General features: G+C 37.0%; 1 protein-coding gene across 9 annotated transcripts in view; it reads left to right on the forward strand.

The window, feature by feature from the left end:
* Positions 1 to 19,123, forward strand: part of TP63 (tumor protein p63) — a gene marked incomplete at both ends in the record, with an annotated part of 224,360 nt that overhangs the window by 112,123 nt on the left and 93,114 nt on the right. For 4 of the 9 annotated variants that reach the window (XM_081088139.1, XM_081088140.1, XM_081088143.1 and 1 more), the window contains one exon: positions 18,625 to 18,666. The exons of 4 other annotated variants lie outside the window; for them this stretch is intronic. In XM_081088139.1, coding sequence (XP_080944265.1) covers positions 18,625 to 18,666 — 42 coding nt within the window. Of the gene's footprint in view, positions 1 to 18,474; positions 18,667 to 19,123 lie in introns of those variants that run through there. One more of the 9 variants, XM_081088138.1, reaches the window with a different exon arrangement.

A 19,123-nucleotide genomic window follows, 5' to 3' on the forward strand; every position in this document is an offset into this window, starting at 1 on the left:
TTGTGCTCTAAGAGCAGGGCATCCTAACCCCCAGACAAGCTTGTCCTGCAGACGTGGTGGTGTAATGAATTAGTCTTGCACGAGTCTGTGGCTTCTGGAAGGCTAAGCAGGGAATCAAATCCTCCCTTTGTAGTGAGACAAGCTGCCAGAGAAGTGATTGATATTGCTACAGAAGTGGGACTTCAAGGAAGAAATAAGCAGATAAGTGGGGTAATAAGCAGATAATACTACTACTTTTCGCTTAGTGTCTTTTATCTGAGCATCTGAAGGCAGCTGTATCCTCACACATCAAGGCCTCACAGTGTAAAGAGACAATGGGGGCTCTACTTTTACTCAGTGGCCTCTTCCACAATCAATAAATCAGTGAAAAGATTTCTAAAGAAAAAGCAGTGTTAAATAAATGGATTAAAAAGCAGTTTTTAATCCATTCTCTGGGAAGCTAAACCACCAGGTATGAAGCAATCCCTCTAAAAGTTATCTTGATCTTGATGCAATGTTCTATAATGCACTTCCCCTATAATATTTGGATCTGATAAAAAGAAACTCCTACTGTACCAACTAAGGCATTTACTGTATTTTTAAAACCCTTCTGATCGTGTCAGGCTCACTCACTCCCTGTGAGTAATTCTCATTCTTGCATTTATTTTACTCCTTAAAAATGTCCCTTGTAAATCTTATTTTAGGTCGAAGTCCTTAGACAGTAAATCTTTCAGCTTCAGGGCCATTATGACTTCAAGGAACTATTGTGAAGTGAAGCTGTTATTTAATAAAGTTGATGGATCAAGTTAGAGATCTCTTTAGTATGCCTTCATTAATTTTGTACAAATCTTTTTAATTCAGACAAAGAGGCTAAGTTGCCAAGTGAAATTTTTTTCCTTTTAGCAGACCATGACTCAAAATTCAGAAGCCAATTCCTAAGAGAGTTAGAGAACAATATGGGCTGCCACATGATTTTGGGGTAACTTTGTTCCTTATTTAAAAAAAATAGCTATAATAATAGTTCTAGACATTAAACCACTAAATATAAATACTAAGGAACATTAAAAAATATTGTTGAATCATCCTCTTCATCTCTGCCCTTTTGTTGTTGTTGTCACTTTAACTATGTTGTGTGTGTATATGGGTTTGGGAGCATGTGCTATTTATTTTTTTCTTTAATTATAGAAACATTAAGGCTAGGAGAGATTTTAAAGGTCAGATGAGTCTGGCCTTTAGTTCCATCATTATAATATGTAAGCAACTAGCATACCTTAGGGAAAAAGAATACAGATTCACCCAATATGTATTCCCCTGAAGGTCATAAAAATATCACTGGATACATAAAATAAAAATAAAAATCACCACTGATTCATGGCTAGATGTTTCAGGTTTTATTGTTTGACTAAAGACAGATTTGTTTTCTTTTAACAAACAGCATTTCCTTTAAAACACATTTCATACTTGGCAGAAGATGAAAAAGAACTGTGTATACTTAATAGTGCCTCTGCAGCCATCTTTCAATGTGACCAAATTCTTTTGTGAGTGGATGGTTTTCTAGTTGAGATAATGGAAGAAAGAAATTGTGTGTGTTCAGGGGGAAGTGATTTGATAAAGAGAACGCAGAGATCCTTCAGTATACTAATTTTCAGTATATACTAAATTTCAGTATACTAGTGGTTATTCTAATCACCTCTATTTTCACCTTCCTCTTTATAGTTTATAAAGCACTTTATATCATTTAACAATTCTTAATTACCTTGGACACGAGGTGATATAGTTGGTGCTATCCACATGTAATAAAAGTAGAAAACACAGTTTTAGTTTTGCCCCAGCCCACAGACTTAGCAACTATCAGAATCAAGACTTTAAGGCAGCCCAATTAACTTAATGCCATTGCTCTCCAAGCCAAGTTCAAAGTGCGTTCAAAATATGGCATTAGATATAGCACATCAGCCTGTTATTATCAAGTGCTGTACAAAATGTTAGTAAATCTTGTCATCAAATATATCTCAAGACCCAGGTACAAGCCAACACCCTGTAGAAAATAAATGGAGTTAAAAACTACATATAAATAAGTCATTGGCCATGAACTGAGTCCACTCAATTTAACTTAATAGGTAGGTAAGTTTTTCAGGCTCTGAACTCTATCCCCCAAGTCAGTCTCACTGCCTTTTTTCCACTCCAAACCTAGAGGGTGCTGCTCCTCTTGCTGGATTCTAAGTTCTGTCCTTCAGTATAAGGTAAGAACTACCTTCTACACAATTGCCTAGATCCTAATGTCACTTCTTCCTCTGTTTCCACTTAGTTTTACCATGTTATTTGCTTAATTGTGCTTTGCTTCCAGGCTTTTGTGAAGTGCCCTCCAAGGTATTTGTCTACTTATTATACTTGTTTGAGTGTCTAAAGCATCTGGTCATCATTTTTTTAAAATATATTTTTTAATTGATTTTTTACAGAGAGGAAGGGAGATGGATAGAGAGTTAGAAACATCGTTGAGAGAGAAACATTGACCAGCTGCCTCCTGCACACTCCCTACTGGGTATGTGCCCGCAACCAAGGTATATGCCTTTGACCGGAATCGAACCTGGGACCCTTGAGTCTGCAGGCCGATGCTCTAGCCACTGAGCTAAACTGGTTAGGGCTAGTCATCATTTTTTACTGATATATAACTTTCCCTTTCTCATTTAACTCACTTTTTTTTTTTTTTTTACCTTTTAGGATCCCTAAATTTATAATGGAAAAACTTCCACCAGAGAGAAATAGAGATTAGCATTTATTAATACCATAATGTGTTTATTAGAAAACCCATCCTAGCAGCCAAAATTTAACAGATTTTAAGCAGAAATTGAGCTGGCTCATGAGATGCAGTTCTGGCACCCTTGGAAACAAGCCATGGTGACATGTATAAATGTGTATTTTTTTTCTTAGTTAAATACAATGGATAATGCAATTCTTTCAAATAGAGATGCAATACTGAGAATGAGAAAAGATGTTTCATATTCATAAAATAGTAGCAAAGCATCAGGACACTTATGTTCTACTTTTGGGTTTTATATTGTCTGTCTCTGAAATGAAAGTGTTTGATTACATGATTTATAAAGCTTCTTAATGGTGTAATATTCTTTAGTTCTACTTTTATTAGTGCTTAGAATTATTTCTCACATTATCATCACTATAAGCCAGGCATTCTCTTCCATCCCTTATCTTTGCAAGACCACATTTTTTTTTTCTCAAAAAAAGAGTGACAGAGCCCTTTCTCCTGTCCCTGCTATTCTTGTTGGGGCATAAGAAGAGAAAGCTACACTATCATTATGGGTTTGTCTACTTACAGTCCTAGAAAATAATGGGAAAAATATTTATGAGCCAATGCTTAATTAATTGCTAACTGCTGAGACTCATAGAGCTGCAATGATGAAGAAATGGGACCTTGTCTTTGAGTTTTTAAATTATCCCGAGAATAGGGGCCAGCCCCTTCTGGGGTAGAGTTCTCCAAGGCTCTGAATCTAAATGTAAATGTCAGCCCCAGGTGGACAGAACATTGACTTTTCTAATTAACCTTGCAGGTCAGTCTTTAAGGAAACAATGATATAGCATCCAGCCATTTACAAAGGCGTTCTGTGCAATATTTGCTGAAGGTCAGAGGTCAAACAGTGTTGTGACAGTCAGGTGGACTTGGAAGGCACACTTCTCCGGGGAGGATGAGACAGAGAAGAGCAGCTGACGTTGATCTTTGGTGATAGCAATGACAGAAGACAGTCCTTCGAATTCTAGGGTATTTTCTATCTTCTTTCAGTTCACAGGAAGATTTTCTATTTTTAATCCGAGGAGTTAGAAAAATGGAACCATGGGAGATAAGAGATGATCTACCTCACTTCACTATCTTCAGGGAAGTTAAATAGTAAATTATAAAAGCTTAATTACCTTAACTATAAAAAAAATAAAAAGAATTCAACTCCACCACATTCTAGTCTTATTCCACTATATCTTTCCTACTTTATCTTCCATCGCCCATGTCCTTCCATGCTCACCAAAATCCATCTTCTTCTTCCGAATACATAATTTAATGTCTCTGTCTTTTGGTCCTTTTGTTTTATTTTAGAAATGTCTTCTTTCTCTTCCTCTTTTTCCAAAATCCTTAAGACTCAACTCCTGTCCTCACAGGAGATAAATCACTCTTTCTTTTATGTTTCCATAACTTAACACTTAATTAGCATTTATTTTTTATATATTTAATCTTAATGGTAAATGTATTAATTTTTTTAAATATATCTGTTCCGGAGAAACTAAGATGGCGGCATAGATAAACACCGGGAAATAGTCGCCTCCCACAACAATTGAAAATTAGCCCAAAGGACGGAGCAAACATTGTCCAAAACAACAGGAAGGCTGGCTGAGTGTAATTTCTACAACTAGAAGAAAAGAAAAGCACGCTGAGAGCCAGAGGAGCTGCGGAGGCTGAGTGCAGAGGTACGGCGGCGGCTCGGGCGCGCGGAAAGGGGGTGGCACCTGAGGACGCGGCTGTCTTTTTGAATCACAAGCTCCCGACTGCTCTGAACTCCGGTTCCGGGAAGTCTCTGGGGACCCAGGTCTCATACGGGGAGAGGCGGCTCTCTCAGGCGGCAGCGGGCGAACTTGAGGGCCGCTTTCCCTCAGAGGTGCTTGCAGCCGTTACCGGGACACTGAGACGCGCGACTCCGGGCGCGGAGAATCAGCCATTGCTTCTTTCTACGCCCTTTGACTCCCTGAGACCCCGCCCCACCCGGGCTGCAGCAGAGGCTTTTGCATGTGAATGCCCCAGAACTTTGCAACCTGATAATTACCTAACTGCAGCCAGGCCAGCCAGACCCGGAACTTCCAAGAGAAGGCCCAAGGCCCCGCAGTGGCTTGCATTGCTTCACAGCTGAGCCTCTTCGTGGCTCCTCCGGCTGTGAGGCCTCAGGCAGAGGCTGAATTAGCACCTCCTTAGATCCAGGAGCCACTGTACCCAGTGGTCAGAGGGGGTCCATTCTCCCACTTCAGACACAGCTGCTTCCCACAGCCAATTGGCCTGGAGGTCAAATCCTCCCAGTGATCCTAAAACAACCAAGGCACCAAGAGTGCACCAAGAGTGTCCACCCCAGGTAACTGGGGAGGCTGAGCCACTGGGCCCTACAGGACACCTGGCGCGCAGGCCACTCTATCAACACAGGGAAGCAGCCAAAATGCGGAGACAAAGAAACAGGTCACAATTGGCAGAAACGGAGGAGGACAGACGACTGGATATAGAGTTCAAGGCCACGTTTATAAGGTTTGTCAAGAATTTTATGGAAACCGCCGATAAATTTAATGAATCCCTCAAGGAGTATGGTGAGACCATGGAGGTCATGAAAAAGGGCCAACTAGAAATTATGCATACACTGACTGAAATAAAGAATACTTTACAGAGATCCAACAGCAGACAAGAGGATCCCAAGAATCAAGTCAAAGATTTGAAATGCAAAGAAACAAAAAATACCCAACCGAAAAAGAAAAAAGAAAAGAGATTCAAAAAAATATGAAGATAGTGTAAGGAACCTCTGGGACAACTTCAAGCGTACCAACATCAGAATTATAGGGGTACCAGAAGGAGAGAGAGGGCAAGATATTGAAAACCTTCTTGAAGAAATAATGACAGAAAACTTCCCCCACCTGGTGAAAGAAATGGACTTACAAGTCCAGGAAGCGCAGAGAACCCCAAACAAAAGGAATCCAAAGAGGACCACACCAAGACACATCATAATTAAAATGCCAAGAGCAAAAGATAAAGAGAGAATCTTAAAAGCAGCAAGAGAAAGACAGTCAGTTACCTACAAGGGAGTACCCATCCGACTGTCAGCTGATTTCTCAACAGAAACCATGCAGGCCAGAAGAGAGTGGCAAGAAATATTCAAAGAGATGAATAGCAAGAACCTGCAACCAAGATTACTTTATCCAGCAAAGCTATCATTCAGAATGGAAGGTCAGATAAAGAGCTTCACGGATAAGAAAAAGCTAAAGGAGTTCATCACCACCAAACCAGCATTATATGAAATGCTGAAAGGTATTCTTTAAGAAGAGGAAGAAGAATAAGGAACTCTTACCATTTGCCACAGCATGATGGAACTGGAGAGCGGATAAATACCACAAGATCTCACTTATTTGGGGAATATAATGAACAACATAAACTGATGAACAAGGACTGATCCAGAGACGGAGAGGCATTGATTGGACTGTCGGGCCTTGGAGGGAAGGTAGGGGAGGGTGGGGGCAAGGGGGAAAGATCAACCAAAGGACTTATATGCAAGCATATAGGCCTAACCAATGGACACGGACAACGGGGTGGGGTGAGGGGGTGAGCGGGGAGAGGGGGGGTAGAGGGTACACATATGTAATATCTTAATCAATAAAAAATAAAAAAATAAATAAAAAAATATATCTGTTCCACTAGATCAAGAAGTCTGAGAACAGATACTGAGTCTTATCCTTCATTGTATCTTACTGCAAGACCACATACAATAATATATGAAGTTAATATTTAAAATGAAATGTGTATGTGTGCAGGTGTGTGAATGAAAAGAAATAAAATGGCCCAACCAATGGTTTCTAATATCCCTTCTAGCATTAACATATCCCAAATGGATCTATGATTTGACCTCAGAATAAAATGAAAATAACTAATTTTAAATCAATTACTATTTATGTCAGCCTTGACTTAATTTTTCTGTCTAAAGATTCCTCAGGAAGTCAGAGGAGGTAAAACTCAAATTTGAAAATTTGCCCAATGAGGTGAACCAATGAAATATTTTTTGACCTGCTCCTCTTTAGAGTAACAGTGGCAATCAAAGAGAATGTTTGATGTTCATGCTTACCTAGTCTTCTAGGTATCGACCATGACTAAGATTTTATAATGGCTGCTAAATAAAAATTATAAGAATGTGGACCATTGGAGGAATGAGTTTAGAGAGAAGCTAAATATATCTTTTAAAGAGATGCTCAGACTGAAGCACCTGTGCTCTGGTTTGGTCATAATCTTACTCATACATTCAAGACACACCACTCACACTCACACTGTCATTGACTCAGCCCTTTGTCACTGTAGCTTAAACACCTTACCCTGCAAAGAATCTGTTTGTAATCTGTTTGCATTACAAAACCTAGTGAATGAAAAGGAATAATTGAAGGAGACTGCATATTTGATTAAGATGAAAGTAGTAAACCCATTTCATTCACATAGCAACCGAGTTGGCAAATAATTTCTCAGTTTTATTTTTCCTTTTGTTGGGGCCAGCTACACCACTGTGTATATGTGTGTATGCTTGTGTTCAGATTATTTATAATGTGTTCAGATTATTTTTCACATGTTCTTTCTGTAATTTGAACACAACTGTACTTGTGTCCACCCAAAGAAATTATTTCTTTATTGTTATTAAGCTATCATATTTAGTTTTTCTTTACTTTTAAGCAACATGTATTTTAATCCTAAATCACATTTCAGTCATTACTGAAAATGATCTATTGTTTTCAGAAGTAGCACTCATCTTGAGTCATTTCTTAAATCTCTTTGTGATAACTGTTACAGGGTAGTCCAGTTAAAGATCCATGGAGATAAGGTTGGTTTTTTTTTTTTTTTTTTTTTTTTTTTTCACAAAATCAAACCATGCCCTCCTTAGGCCAGAAGACCTGGCTTAACCATTCAGGTCACAGAGGCACACCTACTTGATTGCACCACTTTTTAAATCAAGTTGTGAATCAGGCTTGGGAAGCTGGAACTAAGTCAGTTTATTGTGTCTGTAGAAAAAGGAAGCTCAGGAGATCAACATTAAGAGGAAAAAGCTACTAAAGGGGAGAGAATATCTTTGGGAGTCATTTGTGGCCGCAAGATCTCTTATTTCCCCTGCCGAGCATGCAAACAAATTGATTTTCTCCAGACAGAATTCCTCCCCATTGTTGGGGCATGCATGGGAGAGGGTTATGTCTTCTGTGATAGGGCAACTTGTGTGACACAGGAGAGCATGCAGCCTTAAGCGTAGTTTATGTGTGAACTTTAATATAACATTTAACTCCGCTATAACCTGATTTCCTTATCTGAGAATTGGGGGTAATGAGGCCATGCCTGTCTGCTTTACAGGTGGATCTCATGGATCAAAACAGAGTAGTCACCTGGCAAACAGAATTTGAGTGCTGATTCTGCAAACTTCCTAAGCTGCAGGAAGCACAGAACTAAATTGAGCATCACCCTTGCTCTCGAGCTCATACTTTAGTGTGGGGTTCATGAGAACAAACTTAAAAAGTAATGACATGAATCTATAATAATTTAGGTATTCCAGAATTGGGTAAAAATTTAAAGGCAAAAGCAACTGGCTGCCTAGGGAATATAAGAATAGGACCACAGATGCTAGCACAATACTGGGTACATAGCAAAAACTCAAATGTTGACTCAAATGGAGATAACAAGTTATATGAGTTTTAAAGAACATATTTGAGTTTGCCTGTAGAGAGAATAGAGGAACTAGGGTTCACAAAGCTGCAAAATTATAAAATATATGTACTCTTAAATTGCAATGCATGATACATTTCTAATGTTCTTATTATTAGCTTTAATCCACTGCAGCACTCTGCTCATTAATAGGACATTTTCAATTAAGTAATTGATTAAGACTTTCCTAGATAGAAATACAGAATATTTTTATTTATTGTTTCAATATATATTTTATTGAGTTCAGACAGGAATGGAGAGGGAGAGAGAGAGAAAGAAACATCAGTGATGAGAGAGAATCATTGATTAGCTATCTCCTGCATGCCCCCTACTGGGGGTAAAGCCTGCAGCCCAGGCATGTGCCCTGACCGGGAATTGAACCCGGGCCCCGTCAGTCCCCAGGCTGATGCTCTATCCACTGAGCCAAACCGGCTAAGGCCAGAATATTTTTAAACCAGAACTGTTCATGGGGTTCTTACCAGGATATTGGCATGTGCACTTTGGGTTGGATTTGGTTTTCCATTTTGAAATAATACCCAGGTTTCACTTCCAAACCTTTCTTTGTAGGTCCTGCTTTCTAATCCCAGGGATGCTACGCTTTTCTCCCTACTTAGTACAAAAAATGACACCAGGGCCCTAGCTGGTTTTGCTCAGTGGATAGCACGTTGGACTTCGGACTGAAGGGTCCTGGGTTTGATTCCAGTCAAGGACATATGCCCAGGTTGCGGGCTCGATCCCCAGTTGGTGGCGTGCAGGAGGCAGCTGATCAATGGTTCTCTCTCATCGTTGATGTTTCTATCTCTCTCTCCCTCTCCCTTCCTCTCTGAAATCAATAAAAATATAAAAAAAAATATGACACCAGGAAGCTACTTATTTTGATGTATTGTTATTATTATTGTTATTATTATTATTAATTTATATTTATTTTATTTTTAAATTTCAAGTATACAGCAAAGTGGTTATACAATCATATACTTTACAAAGTGATCGCCCTGATATTTTCAGTACCCAACTGGTACCATACATATTTATTACAATATTATTGACTATATTTCCTGCATGTGCTGTACTTCACATCCCTGTGACTACTCTATAACTGCCAATCTTTTCTTGTCAATCCCTTCACCTTTTCACCCAGTCCTCAAACGTCCTTCCCCTTTGGCAATCATCAGTGTGTTCTCCGTATCTATCAGTCTATTTCTGTTTTGCTTGTTTGTTTATATTATTCTTTAGATTCCATGTATAAGTGAAATCATAAGGTATTTTCTTTCTCTGAGTTATTTCACTTAGCATATGCCCTGTAGGTTCATCCATGCTGTTGCAAATGGTAAGATTTATTTTTTTATGGCTGAGTAATATTCCTGTGAGTGTATATAGCAGAGCTTTTTTATCCACTTGTCTATTGATGACCACTTTGGTTGCTTCCATAGCTTGCGTGTTGTAAATACACTGTAATAATATAGGGATGCATGGTGTTTTATGATTTTTGTGAGCCAAGGTCCCCTACACTCCACCCTAAGAAAGAGTAGAAATGGTTTCCAGGGACAAAACTTCTTTTTCCCCCATGGCCTATTGTAACAGGAAGACACTGGAACTCTCAGCCTCTGCATTAAGAGAGGCAAAATGTGATTTTTCCTCTTGGGGTTCATCCATGACTCCAAAGTAAATACATCTCCTTTTTATTTTTCCTAGGATTTTTTTTTTCCCTAGAAAGGGCAAAGGGGATTGATGCAAGAAAAAATGCTGAGTTACCTCAAAGTACAGCCTCCAGAAAGAATAAGGCACCCTCAGTCCAACCTATTATTTATGCTGAGGAGAGAAAAGTTGAGGAACTAATAGTAAAGCCTAAAAGTCCCAGGGATACAAACTTGGTCTATATAATCAACTGCCTGACCAGCTCTCTAGGAAGAAAATACTGCAAGGAAAAGATGTGAGATATAAAGTCGATAGGGACACTGTGTGTCATCATCAATAGTGACATTCTGATCTTGGTAAAATAGACACACATAAAGTACACACATAGATACACAGTAGTAGAGGATGCCAAACATATAATAAAACTAAGTCCAATGAACAGATTGGAAAACTGCAAGATGGAAGGGAAATGTCCTTCTTCAGATAATAAAATCATTGATGGCAGAACCAGAACTTAACCCAAAGTCCATGACTATTGGGAGATGCATGACACTTAAAGGCAAGATAGGTTGTCTTTCCTATGGTTTGCAATAGGGTAAATCATGTAAAAGCTGGTATTGTAGGGGAATGTATCACATTGTGAAACAAGAAGGAAAGTTTCTGTGTTCTGCAATTAGCTTGAGTGAATATTTGTTCATTAACTGTCCATTCAACAAAAGAGACTAACTCAAAATCCTGGAGCTGAGTACTGGACCCCAGGGTTCTGCTGTGGATTCCAGTGCTTTTCCCACTGCTCCTGCTCCACGCTGGCTACTGACAGCATAGTCTGTGACCATCTACTGTGGCAGCAACCATTTGGAGGATAGACAGTAAGTAGATAGGAAAGTAATCACATATAGTTTTAATCAGACTATTTATTGAAGCACTAGAAGATCTTGTGTTTTAAAAAATAAGAACTTGTAGAAGATATTTAGTAGCCATGTCCAGAACTACAGATATGAATATGCAAAATGATAAAAGGGTACTAAAATCTATTTTTAAACTATCATAAACTAATTACTGCTATATGGTTGGTTAGGAAGTTAAATGTTGTAATATGGGGTGAAATTTTGATTTTACAGATAAAAATGTGAAGAAGCTAAGTAAACACACCAGTTTTCAAACAAACACAAGTTGATTTGACTTCAAGACCTGCTCTTTCACAAGTAGCCCAATCAATGGTCTTGGACATGAGTATGTTTAATGAATGATACATACTAGCAATAGGGAGAAATTATTTTTTTGTGAGTTTTTACTCTAAAATATAAAAAAAAAATAATAGTAGCTGCTAATGATGTTCTGTTTTTACATTGTTGGTCTAAACATATCTGGTATAATATCTGGAAATCAATGTAGTAATATCTATTGGGCTTTAAAACACTCTTATTTTTAACTGAATGAGTTAATTTCTGATAGTGTAGTACTTTTTTTGCTTTAAGGTTATAGTGTTAAAGAAAAACAGAAGCAAATTGAATGGTCAATTAATGGAAAACAGCTAAATTCATTCGATAAGACTGTAGCAGTTTTAAAACATTGTATTTTAAAAACAAATAAATAAACAAAACATGTAATTACTTGAATATGCACTCATTAACAGGTTAATTTTTAAAATTAGGCAAATGCATATATTTATAAGTATGTAGGTAGACACGCATATACATACTTACCAAAATATATTTTAATATATACTACCATATGTACAGCTTATAAAACATACAAAAGTGCATGGAATATGTATCTATGGAAGAGAATATAGCAAAATTTTAGTAGTAATTACCTCTTGATTCTGAAATAAAAGGCTCAAAATGTTATTTTTATGTAATAAAGTTATCAGAATTTTTCTATATATATAATATTAAAAAGCAATAAGCTTGGGAATATGTTAAAGGGTTAATATCTTTATTAATAAGGAAAATACTGCTATTCTTATGGAATAAGGTTGGATGGGGGGTACATGGGACATTAATAGATCACGTAAAGAAAAAAATGCAAAGGGCTAATAAACATTGAAATACATGTAATCAAATCTCACATTAAAATAAGAAAATATTTTTCAATCATTAAATTGGGAAAGATAATCCTTCATATGTGGCCCTTGGCCTCATAAAAATGCAATTTGGTGCAGTCCTTTTGGAAAATAACTTAATTCTGTACCTAACAAGTGACAAGTATATAACCTTTGACCCGGTATTTTTAATTGTAAGAATATTTAAATGCTCATAATAACTTTAAAAATTATTTCTTCTTACAGAATACTTACATAAACACAGGAGAAGAAATAACACATTTTTATTTTGAGTTTTTGTGTTTTGCCTACAAATGTAACATTTTTGCAATCTAAAATTTTTCAAATGCAAAATGAAAGAAAACGTGAGCAGAGATGGTATTATCTCTGTACATTTGTTTCTACATAGACTGTTTTTTTATATTTCTTTATTGATTTCAGAGAGGAAGAGAGAAGGAGAGAGAGATAGGAACATCAATGATGAGAGAGAATCACTGATCGTCTGCCTCCTGCACACCCCCTACTCTGGGGGTCGAGCCGCAACCCAGGCATGGCCAGAATCGAACCTGGGACCCTTCAGTCTGCAGGCTGATGCTCTATCCACTGAGCCAAGCTGGCCAGGGCTCTACATAGACTGTTTTGGAGCCCTTCAAATGTAACAGACTGTTTAAAGCTGGAGAAGTGACTAAATTACAGTTGTTATTATAAACATAGAGTGAGGTATCTCTGGTCAATGAGCTGTAACACTGTTATGGACGTGACACTGAAGGAGGGATAAATACAGTTATGTACAGCACAATGTGTGAATGCATTTGGGGGCCAAAATATACAAGTTCTATTGATTCTACATTTAGTTTTTGCATCTCACTATCTTTATCCTCACCTGATATAGAGATAAGAACAATACCTAAATCATATTTATTTTGACAACTACATTAGTTTGATGTACAAAGTGATTTCAAGAGTCCCTGACCCATAAAAAATACAAAGAGAGAGAATTTAACCCTGTCCACCATTATACCTTCTATTGGAAGATCTACAAAAATAAATTATAGCTCCGGTATAACTGTAAAATTTAGGACAAAACTCATCTCCTCTCCTGTGCCCATAAGTCTTATATGTTTTTCAGAACCTAGCTAAAGACCCTCAAATGAATTTGATTTTCCTGGTATATCTTGCTTTGGAATTTAGCCTTGAACAAAAGAGAAAAATTAATCCATAGTTGAATTAATTTTGTGGTCTTCAATAGTTTCCATAAATGCCAATTTTCTTACCTATTTGAAGCAGGAGGGGGAAAGAAATCACTTAACTTGGGAAAGATTAGAGCTTTGAAAGTGACTCTAGATCACTTTCCTTTAACTTTGTGGTAGCTGACATTAAATATTCTAATTGATTTAGTTCTGCAGCAGGTGGAAAGTCCCAACATTTCTTAGCTTTCACACATGCACTATAAAAGTCAAATCTTTCTCTCTCTCTCTTTTTTTTTTTTTTTTACTAATGGCATGTTTGTCATGCTGAAAATTTTCCTTTTTGACAAATAATTATTGAGGGTTTGAGGTACTGTGTTGGATTGGAAGCATCATTTTTTCCTCTTACTTCAATTAGATACTGTGCTTTGATTCCTATAGAAAAGGCTTCTGTGTCACAACAGAAACTTTGAGTAAGGAATCTACTGCTCAACTTTCTAGTTCTTTCTTATAGTATTAAACTGCTCAATTGAACTCTTCAAGCTTTTAGACACAAAATGAGATATCTTGAATAGAAATGCAGTCTGACCTTCAAAGTTCATAGACTAGTGGGGAAGACAGAGAAGTATACCAGTTTTTGCATTGTAAGATAGTATTAATTATTTCTTAAATAATTCATAAAAGAGAAGATTGAACTTCAACTATAGTATTGGAGAACTCCTCATGAAGGTGGCATTTAGAAAATGTTTTCAATTTATCAGGCAAAAAGAGTGAAAGCATTTTAAACTAAGGGACCAGATTGAGCAGAGGGGCAGAAGTGGTCATCAGGGGGCAGAATGTGGCAAGCAGAGTGGAATATACGTGAGGCTGAGAGGATAGCTTAGGAACAGACTCTAAAGGGTCTTGAGTATGTGTTGAAATACTTGGTTTTCTTCCATAGGCATTGAGGTAGCCTGAGCAAGGACGCCATTAGAGCCATTTAGGAAAGATAAATTGATGGTAAGGGGCCTCTAACTGGGAAGGGAAAAAGTGGAGGCAGTGCTGGATAGCTCTAGTTCTTTCTCACTCAGGTAAATTTAAAAGGATTGATATGTTTAGAACTAGGTACAAATTCTTTCTTGGCCCTAACCTGTTTGACTCAGTGGATGGAGTGTCAGCCTGCAGACTAAGTGGTCCTGGGTTCAATTCCAGTTAAGGGCACATGCCTGGGGTGCGTGCTAGGTCCCTAATAGGGGGCGTGCAGAAGGCGGCCAATTCTCTCTCATCATTGATGTTTCTGTCTCTCTCTCTTTCTCTCCCTTCCTCTCTGAAATCAACAAATATATATATATATATATATATATATATATATATATATATATATATATATATATATTTTTTTTTTTTTAAAAAAGCTTTCTTGGAATCTCAACTGCTGCTGTAAAAATAACCTTTGCTTACTTAAATAAATGACCATCCAATCCTAGCCAAATTTACCCAAACTTCTGCTAACTTCTTTTTTCTCTTAATATAATATAATTAAGGTCTTCCTGAGGGAACCCACTAAAACATGTACTGCATTCTGTGACTTCATAAAACCTGAGCATTTCCCTACTCTCTACATCTACCCCCAAACATTGAATACAGATATACACCCAGAAGCACAAAATGCTTCCAGGTTTTACTTTCCAGAGTTCTATAGGGACCAGGTTATTTATTACTGAACCTGACAAAAAATACCTGCAGTACTTATGATAAGGGGTTAATATATTTAATGTACAAAAAGCTCTCCCACAAATAAATTTTAAGAAGGACATTCAACAAAATGTTAACAGTATTATTTCAGGAAAGCATATATTATCCCCACATCTTAGAAGACTTCTGCCAACACACTGGATTTATAACAATGGCATCTTCATCCGGCAGGCATGAAGCTTTAAAAAATCTGAGGGAAATGGCTGAGAATATAAATTTGTGAGCTCTAGGTAGAGTTGTTCTGACTCCTGAGAGCTTGGGAAACCCACTTAAAGTTTTTGAGTTTAATTACCTGAAAAATGGGGATAATAATACTTACTACATAACTAGGTTGTTAACAAAATTAATACACATTACTAAATCTTTGAGATCCCAGGATAAGCATTGCTTTATGGCAAGTGCAGTAAATAACCTCCTGCTTAAATAAATGTATGGTATTTACATCAGGTATTCACACTAATTCTGAAATTAAATGTTATCAGATAGACTTTAATGAGCTCTTTTATGGAAATGTTTGTGCTAAATTCAAATGCATTATTAGCTAATGTTTTTGTTGTGAGGCAAAACACACTAATTTCTCCCAAATACATTTTAACTGTTCCTTTATGTCATTTAAATATTTCAGTGTCTGTTCAGCTAACTTGACTGCTTCCATTATACAGTTCAGAGATGAGCAAATCAAGATACAAATATTCAAGTAAAATAGGAAAAAAATATGAAGAATCCTCTCAAATCATTTCTGTGAAATCTGCATAGAGACTCTATCTTTGTAATGCTCTTTAGAAATCATTTAGTTCTGCCCCTTATTTCACAAACAAGGAACCTGAATCCAGAGTGGTTAAGTAACCTGCCCCAAGGGCACGGAGCTAACTAAAAGCTGGGAACAGAGCCTGTGTTTCCTAGTTACTCCTGTAATCCCAGGCTATTCCCTCAACTACCCAAAGCAGTCATGAGAGATATATCTTTTACATAAGATATGTAGGTCTTAGATTTTGTCCAGAATCTTGGTAGATATATTAGGTAGAGACCATAGTCAGACTTGATAGCACTGAAGACTGAGATGGTAGATAGATGAAATTTGACTCTTCAGTACATCAAATCCTGATGGAAGCCTGACCAGTTTTGCTCAGTGGTTAAGCATCGGCCCAGGAACCAAGAGGAGGCCAGTTCGATTCCCACTCAGGGCACATGCCTGGGTTGCTGGCTGGATCCTTGTTGGGGGGTCATGCAGGAGGCAGCAGATTAATGAGTTCCTCTCTCATCAATGTTTTTTATCTTTCTATCCCTCTTCCTCTCTCTCTTAAAATATCAATAAAAACATATTTTTTAAAAATCCTGATGGAAATCTTTTGAGTTTGTGAAAGATTAAATTTGTTTACATTTTGATAAAACACCACCAAAAATTGAAACTCTGAACCCTAGATTTAGGGGCTCAAATGGTGACAATATCCCACTCGTGTAAAAAAGAATCCAATAATGACTTTCTAGGCAATTGTACTAACCAATGGTGTTTACTTTAGAGCACTGATTCCCAAGCCTGATTCCTTTAGGACTGCCTAGAGTGTGTATAAAATATAGACATAAGGGCCACATTCCTGGAAAGACGGATCTGAGAATTTTGGGGCCAGATCCAGAAATCTGTTTTTAAAAAGCACCTTTGATGGCTCTCTAGGTCACCCAAGTTTTTGAACCACTGGAATTCAGCACAGGTCTAAGGAAGCAACCATCTGCTTTCTACTATTGACCCTGAAGCTGTCAGTAGTTGTAGAAGTTAAATACATGGTACAAATAATTATACTGCATTTTGTAAGTAATTTCTTTCTTTTTTTCCCCTGTAGTCAGTGCTTATTTCGTTAATTACAGGTAGTAAGAGGTCATCGTCCCAATACTTCAGTGAGAAAACAAACATTATCTCCAATATAAACTTGTAGTGTTACAGAATGTTGTCCTAGTCTTGAATACTTGAGATCAAATGATATTACTGAATTCTTTTTGGAAAAAAAAGGAACATTCTTACTAGGAATTCAGAGACTTTAAAATAACTATCACCCCAAAGATCATATAATTCTTTATATGCATCCTTTATATTGAAAGGAAAAGTAGAGAGAAGGCAAATCCAAGTTCATAAATATATTGGAAAATTTTATTCCTAAAGTTTATATACCAATCAATTATGATTTTTTTCTAATCTTCTTATATTGCAATTTTTAGAAGAAATCTAAATATTCACTTAAAGATACATTGGCCAGATTTAACTTTTCAGCAGGACACGGGAACTTGGCTTCCCCAGTTGGGGTGGAGAATGATGATTAGATATAAATCTAACTGAATTATGTAGAATACTCAGCAGTACTGAGAGTATTTTAGTGATTCACACTATAACCATCAGGGTGCATTTCATCCCCACTAAACCATGGTTAACCAAAGCCAGATTCTACATGAATGTTCTTATGTATTTATAGAAATATGTTTTAAGGCAAAAGCTAATTTGTCCCTCACACTATAATAGTCTTTCTACTAGTAATTTATTTCCTGTTTATAAAAAAGGTATTCTCTTTGAACATTAATAAAAACTAAATATAATAGAGAGAATAAATATTCAAATACATAAGCTATTGTATTGATTCATGTCTTCAGAAAGAATGATAGAAAGAAGCAGGTGTTTTGTTTTTTTTAAGGACTTTCAAAAAAATGGGCACGTTTCCCAGGATTTCTATTTCCTGCATATAATATGGATGTTTGTTTGTTTTTACAAGTTAACGGAACCATGGTCTGAAAAATCAAGTGGCTTGTGTTGGCATAGTTTTGTATGAAACCACTGGCATCTCTCTGGGGAGAAAGAGTTTACAAATTTTTAGCTATCAGGCAGTGGATTTTAATCTTTGTGCTGAGGAAATATGACTATGGCTTTGAGAATTTTTCACTCATTGCTAACTTTGTGTAATCATTTTTGAAACTCCACATCTATGTCTAAAACAACAACAACAACGAAAAAGAAACAGGAAACAAAACAAAACAAAACAAAAACCCCTTCGAAAAGCTTTCCCTGAAGTTTGACTTTTCAGTTGCAAAGTGTAAAATAACTTTCTGAAATGCTTCTGTAAGCCCTGGTGGTGGGACGCTTTGTGGTTTGTTTGGGGAGATTTGGTTTTGTTTTAAGGAGAGGGTGCACTTTCTGGTGAAAGAGACAGGGGAAAGTTTTACCTGTCTGTCTCTCCTGTTGTGTGTGTGTTTTTTTTCCTCTTTCTTTCTTTTTCTTTAAAGATTGGTGATAAGGAATTCTAACTACTTAATGAGATGGGAGAGGCCTCACTCCATTGGAGTGGAGGAGTCCAGGTGGAAGTTGATGGATTGGACAGGTAAAGAGAAGAGTCCCGCCTCCTCATGCCTATAGTTGAGTATATATTAGAGAACCTAAAATTATGTACAGAGAGACAAGGAGAGAGAGGGACTTGAGTTCTGTTATCTTCTTAGTAGATTCCTATTGTAAGGGTCCTAGAGGGGGTGGGGGGGTTGGCAAAATCCTGGAGCCAGAAGAGAGGACAGCGGCATTGATCAATCTTACAGCTAACATGTTGTACCTGGAAAACAATGCCCAGACTCAATTTAGTGAGGTAAGGATTTTAGATTTCAGTTCTTCATCTAGAGATGCTTTTTCATTTTTATTTTTTAAATACAAGCTTATATATTTGTGGTTCTCATTTACCGAATAGAATGTTTTTATAAATTGTATATAGGAATCTCCTTTTCTTGGTTAATGTTTTCTGTGGTGACTGTAAGATTTTTATTCTTTAAGTAGAATATGAAAAAGTAGGAGAAAGGGGGAAAGAATAATTTCTGGGTGGTGTTATAGTTGAAAAACCTAATATTCAGGAGTTTGTAAAATCACTCTTTATAGGAACAGACTACGGGAACAGGTCACATTCTGCTAGATACATTGAAATGACTCCTCTGTTGGGTGTTCACATATCAATAAGACGTATTAGATGATTGTGTCTCAACTCAGTTAAGTTCTCAGTTTTATCTCCAGACTTCATCCTAAAAGCAAATGAAACTTTTTTTTTCAAAGTA

The sequence above is a fragment of the Myotis nattereri genome (assembly GCF_964212035.1).
Source record: "Myotis nattereri genome assembly, chromosome: 3".
Lineage (NCBI taxonomy): Eukaryota > Metazoa > Chordata > Mammalia > Chiroptera > Vespertilionidae > Myotis > Myotis nattereri.